General features: G+C 56.9%; 1 protein-coding gene across 6 annotated transcripts in view; it reads left to right on the top strand.

The window, feature by feature from the left end:
• The first annotated feature begins 491 nt into the window (after window positions 1-491).
• Window positions 492-10,614, top strand: part of MIDN (midnolin) — a 34,075-nt gene continuing 23,952 nt past the window's right edge. The window contains exons 1-4 of one of the 6 annotated variants that reach the window (XM_044998422.1): window positions 492-611; window positions 4,929-5,154; window positions 6,680-6,767; window positions 7,039-7,101. In XM_044998422.1, coding sequence (XP_044854357.1) covers window positions 4,937-5,154; window positions 6,680-6,767; window positions 7,039-7,101 — 369 coding nt within the window. In that variant the 5' untranslated portion in view covers window positions 492-611; window positions 4,929-4,936. The other 5 variants (XM_044998417.1, XM_044998416.1, XM_044998421.1 and 2 more) reach the window with 5 other exon arrangements.

Raw genomic sequence — 10,614 nt, 5'->3', positions numbered from 1 at the left:
ATCTGACAATGACCCTTTCCACGGCAAGGCTGTGAACTATTTCACAGCTGATCAATGCCCAAAAGAGGGCGGAGCACAGTATGAAGAGAGAGGATGCCTCCTTTGGGAGATGAGTGGGTGGAGCCTGTGAAAGCACCATCCCCTGTCTGCTCCCCAAAGCTGCAGTCGGTCTCGCTGCAGGGCATAGATGTGTGTGTCCTTGAGCCTGTGGGCTTTGATCTAACTAGGGTGACCAGATGTCCTGATTTTATAGGGACAGTCCCAATTTTGGGGTCTTTCTCTTATATAGGTTCCTATTACCCCCCACCCCCGTCCCAATTTTTCACATTTGCTGTCTGGTCACCCCCTGATCTAACACAACTTTGCTTAATTAGCCAAACCAAATGTAGCAACATTTCTATTGGCCTTAGAACTGCAAAAGCTCTCTCTCTCTCTTTTTTTTGGCAGTCTTTTTTTTTTTCTGCTCTAGCTGAGCTGACTGTCCCTTTAAAGCTAAGTTATGATGAGAAACTGAAAGTGCTGCAGCAGTGGTTCTCATCCCACGGCCTGGACCGTGGGCTGCTTGCAGCTCAGTCAGCACCCAGCTGCAGCCTCTGTGAAGGGCCATACAGGTAGTGTGTATATATATATAAAATATAGTGCAGGGGTTCTCAAACTGGGGGTCGGGAGGTTTTTACATGGGGGGTCGTGAGCTGTCAGCCTCCACCCCAAACCCGGCTTTGCCTCCAGCATTTATAATGGTGTTAAACATATAAAAAATTGTTTTTCATTTATTTGGGGTGCACTTGCTATGTGAAAGGGGTCACCAGCCCAAAAGTTTGAGAACCGCTGATACAGTGTGTGGACGCAGCCCATATAGCACACAAAGAGAGCTGCCTATGTGGCTCACAATGGCAAATACGTTGAGAACCACTGGCTATTGGAGGGGCCTGTTTTAAGGCCCTGGGCCAGGAGCTCTGTGGTCAGCTCCTACCTCTGCTGCTCTGTCCCTGTGAGACCCCAGGCAGGCATTTCCTCTCTCTCTGCCTCAGTTTCCCAGGAGTACAATGAGGATGTGATCCTCCTCCATCTCTATTCAGCTGATACACTTTTCAGGGCTAACCCTCTCCGCTAGGTTTATGTACAGCGCCGAGCACCCCGGGGCCTGCAGCCCCCCTGCGGCGTGTGTAGCAAGAAGGAGAGTTCTGAGCTGGCACAGGCAGCGCTTTACTGGAAGGCGGAATGGGGAACCACAAGGCAGAGGCTGCAGAAGCCGGGCGGGTTGCGAAAGAGTTACTGAAAATGGGCCGGCGCGGGGCAGGTGTGAGAGTTGCGTCACCTCCAATCTCCCTGCTGACTCGGCATGGCTGGGAGGCTTTTCGAGGCTGGCTGAGCCTCCTCTCTCAGGCTCCACCCAGGCTAATGTGCGGGGGGTGGTGGTGGTGGTAAAACTTCGCTAGCGCCTCCCAAGCACTCAAGAATAAGGCTGCTTCCCTCGGCGCCGCTTCACAAGCCCGGGAGCCAGGCTGGGCAGGGAGCTGGATTTCCCCCGCGTCGTGAGAGCTCTGGACTAGCCCCGGGATTTACCTGCCTTGTGGGGCGATTCGGAGCCGGATTGGATCACGTGTTTACCGGGATATAGTTTCTTTTTGGGGGGGGCTGAGCCGTTCCGGCTGCGCACGGGGTAAAGGAGGCGAAGGGGAAGGATTCGCGGGACCTGGTAAGTCAGTTTGTGCGGTTCCCGGGGGGGGGGGCAGGATTTCAAGGGGGGTTAACTTCTACCAAGCCAGAGAGCTCCCCGAGGAACCCGGCTGGGCGCCACACGAGATCCCTGCTTCTTTGCTTTGAGGCCTTAAAGACCACGCACAAATCCGGTTTTTGTAACGAGGGTTTCAGCCTCCTGTAAGGAAGAGAGGCGGATTGTGCGGGAGAGAGTCCGATTCTGACCTCTCTACCGACGTGGAGCGGCTCCTGGTTCACACCACGGTCTGATCAGCATCGATCTACTCCTTGGCAAACTAAACTGAGGCTAAAGGCTCCCTTGTAGTCACGCCATTCCGGGGGAACCTTCCAGGAATCCTACAACGGCCAGATCCCATTTTTTAATCGTCTCTCAGGGCTTCCCCCCCACCCTTCCCTTGAAAAAGTTTCTTTCTGACTTCAATGAAACTCGAGGCAGCCTGAGTCGATTGGAGTTAGTTTTCATTGGCAGTTCTGCTTTAACCGAATAAGGCGTATGTCCTTGGGAGACTTGGCAGGATTGGGGTGGTTGGGTTGGTTTTTTTTTTTTAACTTTCCTGACAAAGACCCGAGAAAGTTTGAAACTGCAGATTAAAATCACCTACAAATCTAATGCCTGGGGGAGAATGGGAGACACCCAGGCACAGCTGGATGGAAGAAGGAGATCAGAGACTCGTCACGTTTGTGTTTTTAACAGAAATCAATCCTGTCCCCTTCCCAGGCTAGGGCAGGAGTTAAGGCTCCTTCTTTCAGGCCGGATGTTTCCAGCGCTCAGCACCCACCCGGGGGAGGGAGGGAGGCAGGTTTCCAAGCAGTTCAACTCCCTTGTGTGTGATCCTTTATGACCGCATTGTTCAGAAGAACCCAGCCTGCTGCCCTCAGGTGCCAGAAAGGGCCGAGCCCTCGCCTACGCCTGGATGTGCTCCTCGGCCCTGCACCCAGATCTGGTTGGTTAACTAACCTTCCCCCTTGGTAGCCGGGCTGTTTACACACCAGATCTAATAGGGCTTGGGCGATTTTTGTGCCAACGCCCGTCTTAACCGCCAAGGGAGCAGCTGGCCAGGTATCGTTGTATGTAGGTAGGGAGGTGGTGGTGGTTTCTTTTTTAATTTTAAGTGGCTCTTCCGTTCCCATCTGCACAGGGGACACGCTGTTCCTATAGGGCGGACTCTCCCTGTGGGGTTCCCACACTCCAAGCAGGCTCCTGAGCTCCGGCTTCGTTTCTAACCTGCCTGCCGGGCTCTCCATACCCAGCAGAGGGCGCCCTTGCTTTGCTGATTCATTCTGCACCATCTCCGGCTGCTGTGTTCATAACCCTCCCCCGCCCCCCAATATAACCCAGAGCAATTCTGCACTGCCAGTACGCGCTTTGACCTCAGGCTTTTTTTTTTTGGTGTGGGTGTGTGTGTGGGGGGGTGTCTAACCCGGCCCTTGTCCCCAGCAAACCCTGAAGTTGCCTGGAACCGGAATTTGCCCAAGGAGATTGCATCCGAGTCTGGGGTTTGCTCAGTCCTCATCCGCATTTTGTAATAGCTGGATATTTCCCCATAGACCCCCCCTCCCCTCCTGCGAGTCAATGTGTGTATGGGGGGAGGGGGGGGGGAATGTCTGCCTGCCTGCCTGTCTGTCTCTTTTAACTTGCTGTTCGCTCCGTGACCTCGGCTCACTCCGGATTATGCGAAAGCCGTTGCAAAGTGCTTCCACTTTCCTGGGTTCGCCTCGAGGGGATAGAACCGTCCGGTTGGAGGACGAGGGGAATCCTCTCCCCCAAAGTGGGGATTTTTACCCCCCCCCCCCGCCGCCGGCCATTGTTTAGAATAAGCTACATCCTTGGCGTGTTTTGAAGCGACCACCTTCCTCCAATTTATCCCCGGGGGGGCGGCGCTAGGCAAAGGGTTTCCTTCCATCTTAAGAAATGTAAATACCCTCCCCGCTCCTTAGAACAATGGCTTTGCTGCGCAGGCTCGGGTCATTCATTGTCTTTCCCGTGCGCGGCTCCCGACTTGCGTGCAGCAGCAGAAACAGGGAAGAAGCTGCAATGTGCAACCGCTGTGTCGTGTTTTTTGGTCTCGTCCCACGCCGGGATGGAGACCAGCCCCCAGACCTGGCCTCTGAGCACGCGTGTAAATCTCCCCTCACCCTCCTTTCCCCAAGCCCAGGGAGCAGCTGAGCTGAGGTGGTTCTGCGGAGCCCTTTGTTGTGAGGCTAATATATTATGAATGGCTTAAAAAAAAAGGAGTGGGGGGCTGGCTTTGCAAGTGTGTGGGTGGGGAGGAATCTAGCCAGGCACCAGGCAACCCTCCCGTGTCCAGTGGGTCAGGATCTGCTGGGCAAAGGCGTAGGAGGGGCAGTGGGGGGTGGAGGCGGAGAGCTCTGAACGGGAGGGAGGAGTCAGGCTTCCACGTGGGGGAGCGCCGGGCCGGCTGCGATTGGCCCCGGGTTGCCTGTCTCAACGTTCGGAGAGGCCGGGTTGGCTGGCGGCTGCGCGAAAGGAGTAAGAAGTGAATGAGGGGGGAAATTAGCTCCGCCCCCCCGATAGAACGTTGATACATTATAACTTTTTGTGTGTGTGTGTGTGGGTACCGTGTGTGTGTTACTTTCACACCGCGACACCGGCGGAGCTCGGAGCGGCGGCTGCCGGGTTCAGCGCCAAGGGGGGGAATCAGGAACGAAAAAGCTTTTCTCCCCCCCCCCCACTTCTCCCTCTGCACCCCCCCCCCTTCCTCTCATACACGAGCCCTCCCTGCGAGGAGCAGCATCTCCCGGCGAGATCCGCGTCCTCAGGAGGCATCCGAGGAAGGGGAAGGGAAATCCCCGATGGGAGAGTGACTCGTGGGGTTTTATTATTATTATTACTGTTTTTAAAGGGAGGTTAAATCGGGGCAAAAACTCCCTTGTTCTTCAGGGAGAGCTGGTCCCCTCCCCTCCCCCACCAAGTCCCCTTTAGAACCCCGCGCGAGGAAGACCTGGAAGGACCCCCCGGATCCGGAGTGACCCTTGGATATTAAATCGGAGCGAGGGAGGACTCGGGAAGGCGATCCCACCCCGGCTGGTGTGTGCGTGTACGTGTGTGTGTGTATCTGTGCGCGCAGCCGAACCGGGCGCTCTGGTCGCTCCTTTGTTCCCTTCCACTTCCTTTTTTTTTTTGTCCACCTCCCACCTTGGTTCCCCCTGCCACACCAACCGCTGCTCCCTGCCCGCCCCCCCAGGTCACCGAATGGACCAGCAGCCCAGCGCCAGGAGCTGCAGCCGGGGTGCCCCAGCCTGCGAGGCCGTCCCGAACGAGCCCTCCATGAATCTGTACATCAACACCACCACCGGGACCCGTTATGAGCTCTCCGTCCCCGTGGAAGAGACGGTGGAAGGACTGAAGCGGAGACTGTCACAGAGGCTCAAAGTGCCTAAGGAGAGGCTGGCTCTCTTACATAAAGAAAGGTAGGTCTAGCAGCCCCCCCGCGGATAAACTACCCCAGAAGGGACCCAACTCAGGGGCTCACCAATGGGGGGGCGAGCAAGGATCTCTCTCCCCCCCAGTCCCTTGGCGCTTTAAAGGAACCCAAGTGGCCGGTAGCGGGGTTTCATTCTTCGCCTCCGTTACAAAGCCCCGGCTCCCGGGGGTCCCCCCGTGTGTGGGGCCCCGTTTCTCAACCTCCCGCACCAGGCGGGATGGGTTCCAGTCCCTCCCACCAGTCGGCTCCCCTAGCACGCCTGGGCTGAGCCGGGGTCCCGGGGACGCTGCTGGGATATGGACCCTGGACCTAACACGGAGCCTCTCCGTAGGCTTTGATCCCACAAAACTTTCCCCTGGCAGCGTGTGCGCGGGGCCCCGTCCTGGCTGCACCCCACTCGGGCGCCGTGTTGCACTGAGTCACTAGGAAGTGCGCGGCGCGGGGCGCCCTTTGTTCTAAAGGTTGAACCGAGGTGGGATCCAGAGGCGGCCTTTTCTCGGCACGCCGCCCCCCGTCCCCGCCCGCCCCCTTTCCAAAACCCAAATGCAGCCGAGGGGACTGGGGAGGGGGGGCTCTTTGAGAGTTGTATTCTGGCGCGGCAGGGCCGGGAGCTGGGACAGTCCTTTGTTTAGCAGGAGCCAGGTTTGCTGCAGATCCCAGACTGTTCAAGGCTTAAGGTGCAGAAAGGGGGGGGGGCTTTCTGTGGGATACTTTTGACACCCCTTTCCCTTCAAGGCGCCCCCCCCCCCACAGCAGCGAAAATAGAGAAAGGAACCTCAGAGACTAAAATGAGGGAGCGTTTGCTCTCCCTCCTTGAGCAGGGGGGTTGAGTGAATTAGGTGTCTAATTGAGGGGGGTGGCTGGGGGTGGGGAGAGATCTTTGCATCTATGATTACAGTGTTTGGAGAGAAAAAAGGGGGCAGGTGTCCATTCCCCCCCCCCAACACTACCCTCCCCCCCAAACTGGTCAAAATGTCCTCCTCTCCCTGCCCCCACCCCCCAGTCATCTGAATCCTGCCTGTCCTATGGGGAAGGTTTTGTTAGACACAAAAGCTAGTGCCTGCTCTTGTCTCCCAGTCCACTGCACACACGCTGCACGGGTTAGTGGCAATGGCTGCGTGACTGATTACTGCAGTATCCTTCCCTGCCTCCTGCCCCTCTGATAGGAAGTTTACATAATAAACTGGAGGGGGGGAGAGACCGACAGACACAATTGTGCATTGAGCGGGAAGGGGCTGGCATGAGATTCAGAGGGTAAAGGTAACCGGGGAGGGGGGCATTGTGCTAAACGTAAATTAACCCCCCACCGCTGATCCTGCATCCCCCTGGCCTAAGAGGCAGTTCAGAGTGAGGGGAGCCATGAGGGAGCTCAGGAGGGTACCCGGGTTGGGTTCTAAAGCAAACCAGGCTCCCTTCCTTTAACCGTCCCTCTTTGCTGGATGTGCACGTTACTGATTTAATACCAGGGAGGTCTGATGTCCTTCTCTCTCCACGTCTTTTCCCTTCGGCAGTCGGCTCAGTTCGGGAAAGCTGCAGGATCTGGGGGTCGTGGAAGGAAGCAAACTGACGCTTGTCCCCACAGTGGAAGCTGGCTTGATGGTAAATGGCTTTTATTATTTCCCCCCGCCACCCCCCCCATCTATTATTAAAGGGCTAGAATGGGATCTGGCTCAGCAGAACCGATGCCACTTCCTCCAACACAACCTTTGGTGGTGGGGGAGGGGGAGGTTGGCGCTGGGAACGGCAGCAAGTTGAATATTTCATTGGTTGCTCTGTAGCTCGGTGTATAAATAGTGAAAGTGACATGCAATCCACCCACCCACCCCCCAGCCACACAAGCACACACCCCCTTTTTTATTTTTTCTTTCAGTCTCAGGCATCCAGACCAGAACAGTCAGTGATGCAGGCTCTGGAAAGCTTAACTGAAACTCAGGTGAGAAGCAGAAATATTGGTGCATTGACATGGACAAAGATTTCTCTGCAGGGGGCTTGTATCTGACCTCCTCCCTCCTCCTCCCCCCCACCCCTACAGCTTCCTGTATGTGCTGAAGGCTAGAGATCTCCGCAAAAGAGAAACCTAGAGGCCTGTGTCAGTGGTGAAGGGATTTGATGATCATTTGTTACCGTACTGCCTAAAGGCCTTGACCCAAATCAGGGCCCCGCTGTGCCTGGCACTGCACACACCCCTAGGCAGAGAGAGACCCTGCCCTGAAGAGTTCAGTGTAAATCAGTGGTTCTCAACCTGCAGTCCCACCAGCGCACCGCTGCGGCCCATGTGACATCCTCAGGGCCGTACGGGTCGTATATATATTGTGCGGATGAGGCCCACATACCACACACACAGCTGCATGTGTGGCCCACAGTGCTAAATCGGTTGAGAGCCACTGGTCTAAATAGAGTAGGAAGGGAAAACTGAGGCAAAGGAAGGTGAAGGGTCTAGGCCAAGGTCACCCAGCAGGTCAGTGCTGCCTCTGTCAAGGTCCTGACCTCAAGGTACGATGTGGGGTCCCCATTCTCGACACAGCGGGTGTATTTTGGGACCGATTTCCCCATTCCCCCCCCCCAATTTCAAGACAAAAGCAGGATTCCTACCCTAACAGTTGCTTTTACTGCTTGAGGGAAGAATGCCTCTTGCTATTGTGTTTGGAGAATCGGGCGGGGTGGGGGGGGGAGGGCGTGTATATACGGATCCTACCAGGACACAGCTTTGTGTTGGAGGTTTGCACCTTCAGATCACAAGGGAGGTGAGGGCTCTTCTCCCAGGGCCTGAGCCGCCGTTCTCGGAAACCAGATGCAGCAGCTTTCGAATGTCTGCACCATGGTCTTGAGTTTATGGCTGGGGAGGGGGCAGGGGGGTGGCTCTGGGTTAGGATAACTGTGAAGTTACTTGTTGTCTGGCTGCCTGCGCTCCCAAAGGTTGCTAATCAGACAAAGGGGGGAGGGTGGTTTGTTTTTTCCCCCCGCTACCCCTGGCTTGTGCTTCAAGGAAACCCTCCCATTGCTGGGTGACCCTCTGATGTGTGTCTGAGGGGAGGTGGGGAGGGAAGGAAACGGCAGAGTGCAGCTGGGTGTGGAATTCACCTCTTCACCTCCCTCTGGCTTTAAAGTTGAGCAGGCTCCTGCTTCTTTGTTTTTGGTCTTTAAAAAAAAAAAAAATTCTCTCTCCTTCCTCACCAGCTAGCACTTGAGTTTATTTTTGAAAGACTTTTTTTTAAGTCCCTGATTTAATTCTGAGCCACCGGTGTAGTGCTGGGGGCCACTTCCCCTCCCCCAAGCACCGTGCAAACACATGCTAATGCCCAGCCCTGCTTGGTACCTTTTAACTGCTCTCCTCTGGAGCTGAGTGGGTGGGAAAAACATGTGAGGCTGGCTGCAGTGCTTCCTTGCAGACCTGCCTGCCAGGACTCTGCTGCTGGGGGGCTGGTGCTTTTCTAGGACAGGGCACCTGGAAGGGTGGCAGAGCCCCCAGGCGCCTCCGCGCACTGTGCAGCGTCGCTCTCCCCGAAGTCACCTTGGAGCGAGGAATGGCCTTTGCCACCTGGATGCTCTTGGCCCCCCTGCGGACGACCTTGACTCTGTACGCCTGGCCCGTTTAATGCGCTGCTTGCTGAGCGGCTGCAAAGCCAGCTGGGTGCTTCTGGGGTTGGGGCGTTCCCCCACCCCCCTGGGGGCAACACAGCACCCCATCCCCCTGCGCTCGGACGTGGCTTCCCTGTGACTCTAGCCAGGCTCACAACGGCGAACAGCTGCAGGGTTCTGGCAAAGGGCCGGAGGCCCGTCTCCTACGTGGCTTTTGGGCCCGAGTGCTTTTCTGGGTTGGCATGGGGCATTGGTGAAACGCTGGCGGCTCAGCGGCGTGTTCTGGCAGAAGGCGAGCTGGCGTCGGGTCCCAGTTCCTCACCTTGGTTTGGTGTCTGATCAGTTGAGCCCTTCCCCACCCCTCACCTGCCTCGGGGATGGTCTCGGAATTGTCCCCCGTCCCTCCTTTCAGGGTGGGGGCCGTGCACACAGGGCGTGAGACGCTCCCTGTGACGAGCTGCTGTTCTGGTTGCAGCCTGGGTAGGAATCTCCCTGCACAATGCCTCTTTCTAGGCCTGGGAGGGGCAGAGGGCAGGAATCCTCCTGGGTCGGGCTAAGATTCCTGGCCGGGGCTTGCTGTCTCATGCCCCGGGAGGGTGGGCAGGGGCAAAGCCGGCACAGAGGCTGGGGTGGGGTCCTCCTGCGTGGTGTGTGCGTAGCGCGTTGTCTCATCTTGAAAACTTGTGTGATCACCCAGCCAACATGGTAATGGGGGAGTGGTGGCTGCTTTAAGGAAAGCGGGAGGGAGCTGGCCGACCTGCCCGGAGCAGGGCTGGCTTTGATTACCACGCTTGTGTCTGCAGGATGGAATCGGTGCATTCCAGGCCTTGCAGCGAAAGGGTTTATTCCTCCTTTGTGGCGTGTCGGTAGCAGGCTGCCAGAAGTGCAGGGCGAGGGGGTTAGAAGGTGGCTCCTTAGAGGTGCTGAATTGCAGAGGTGTAGGTTCTCCTGGGTCAGTCTGTGTCTCAGGCGCCTTGGATGCAGAGTGTAGGTCCCCAGGCGAAGCTGCATCCCCCACCCCTTCCTCTGTCACTGAAGCTAGAGCTGGAAAAGGCCTCCCATGCCACTAGTCTCTGTTCCCTACTGCAGTAAAATGAGTGGGAAGCCAAGGTAGGGAAGTGGTGACCCCCCCCCCCCGCACCCCTCCATGGGTTTGTTGACAGGATCTCTGCCTCAGGAAGCCTTTGCTGAGCACAGAGGAACAGCCAGCACCTGGGGGCGGGGGACAGGAAACCACGCCTCTCATTCATGCTTCTTGCCTTGGTTCTGCGTAGGGCTCTCTGATAATAGCAGGGAGATCTGCTGTGCTCTGACTTCCTCTGGGGGGGGGGGGAGAAAACGCCATCTAAGCCTTCCCCTCATACCTTAAGGAAATGACTACCAGGCAGGAGGCGTGGCGCTTACCCCAAGCTGGGGGCTGGATTCCCGTGGCGTGGCTGATGTCCTGGTTAACTTCCTGCCAAAGCTCATTGCCACATTCAAGGGGTCGGATGGTGCCCCTTTCCTAGGGGGACTGCCCACCTGCTCAGCAGAGCTGCCGGGGGGTGGAGGGGTATTGCTCCTTGGCCAGCAGCCTCAGCCATGCATGCAACCTTCCCCAGCGTAGCTGAGCCTGGCTGCCGCTACTGGGGAAGAGGGTACTGGTGTCTCTGGGGTGCTAGGCACCATCCCAGACCTTGCCAGAGAGGGTACGGATCTGCGCTGCCATTGGAAGGCCGAGCAGGCCCTCCTAGCGGCGCGGATCCAAGGCCTGGCTCCGTTTCTGAGGTCACTCGGTGGCTGAGGCGGGAGGAATGTTATTTCTCAATGGTGGAAGTTTTTTGTGTTTTGGTACTTCACCCTCCCTCCCCTCCCCCCCCCCTTTTTT

Source organism: Mauremys mutica, chromosome 24 (genome assembly GCF_020497125.1).
Source record: "Mauremys mutica isolate MM-2020 ecotype Southern chromosome 24, ASM2049712v1, whole genome shotgun sequence".
Classification (NCBI taxonomy): domain Eukaryota; kingdom Metazoa; phylum Chordata; order Testudines; family Geoemydidae; genus Mauremys; species Mauremys mutica.
The sequence above is the reverse complement of the archived record's forward strand: the minus strand, read 5'-3'. Positions and strand labels throughout refer to the sequence as shown.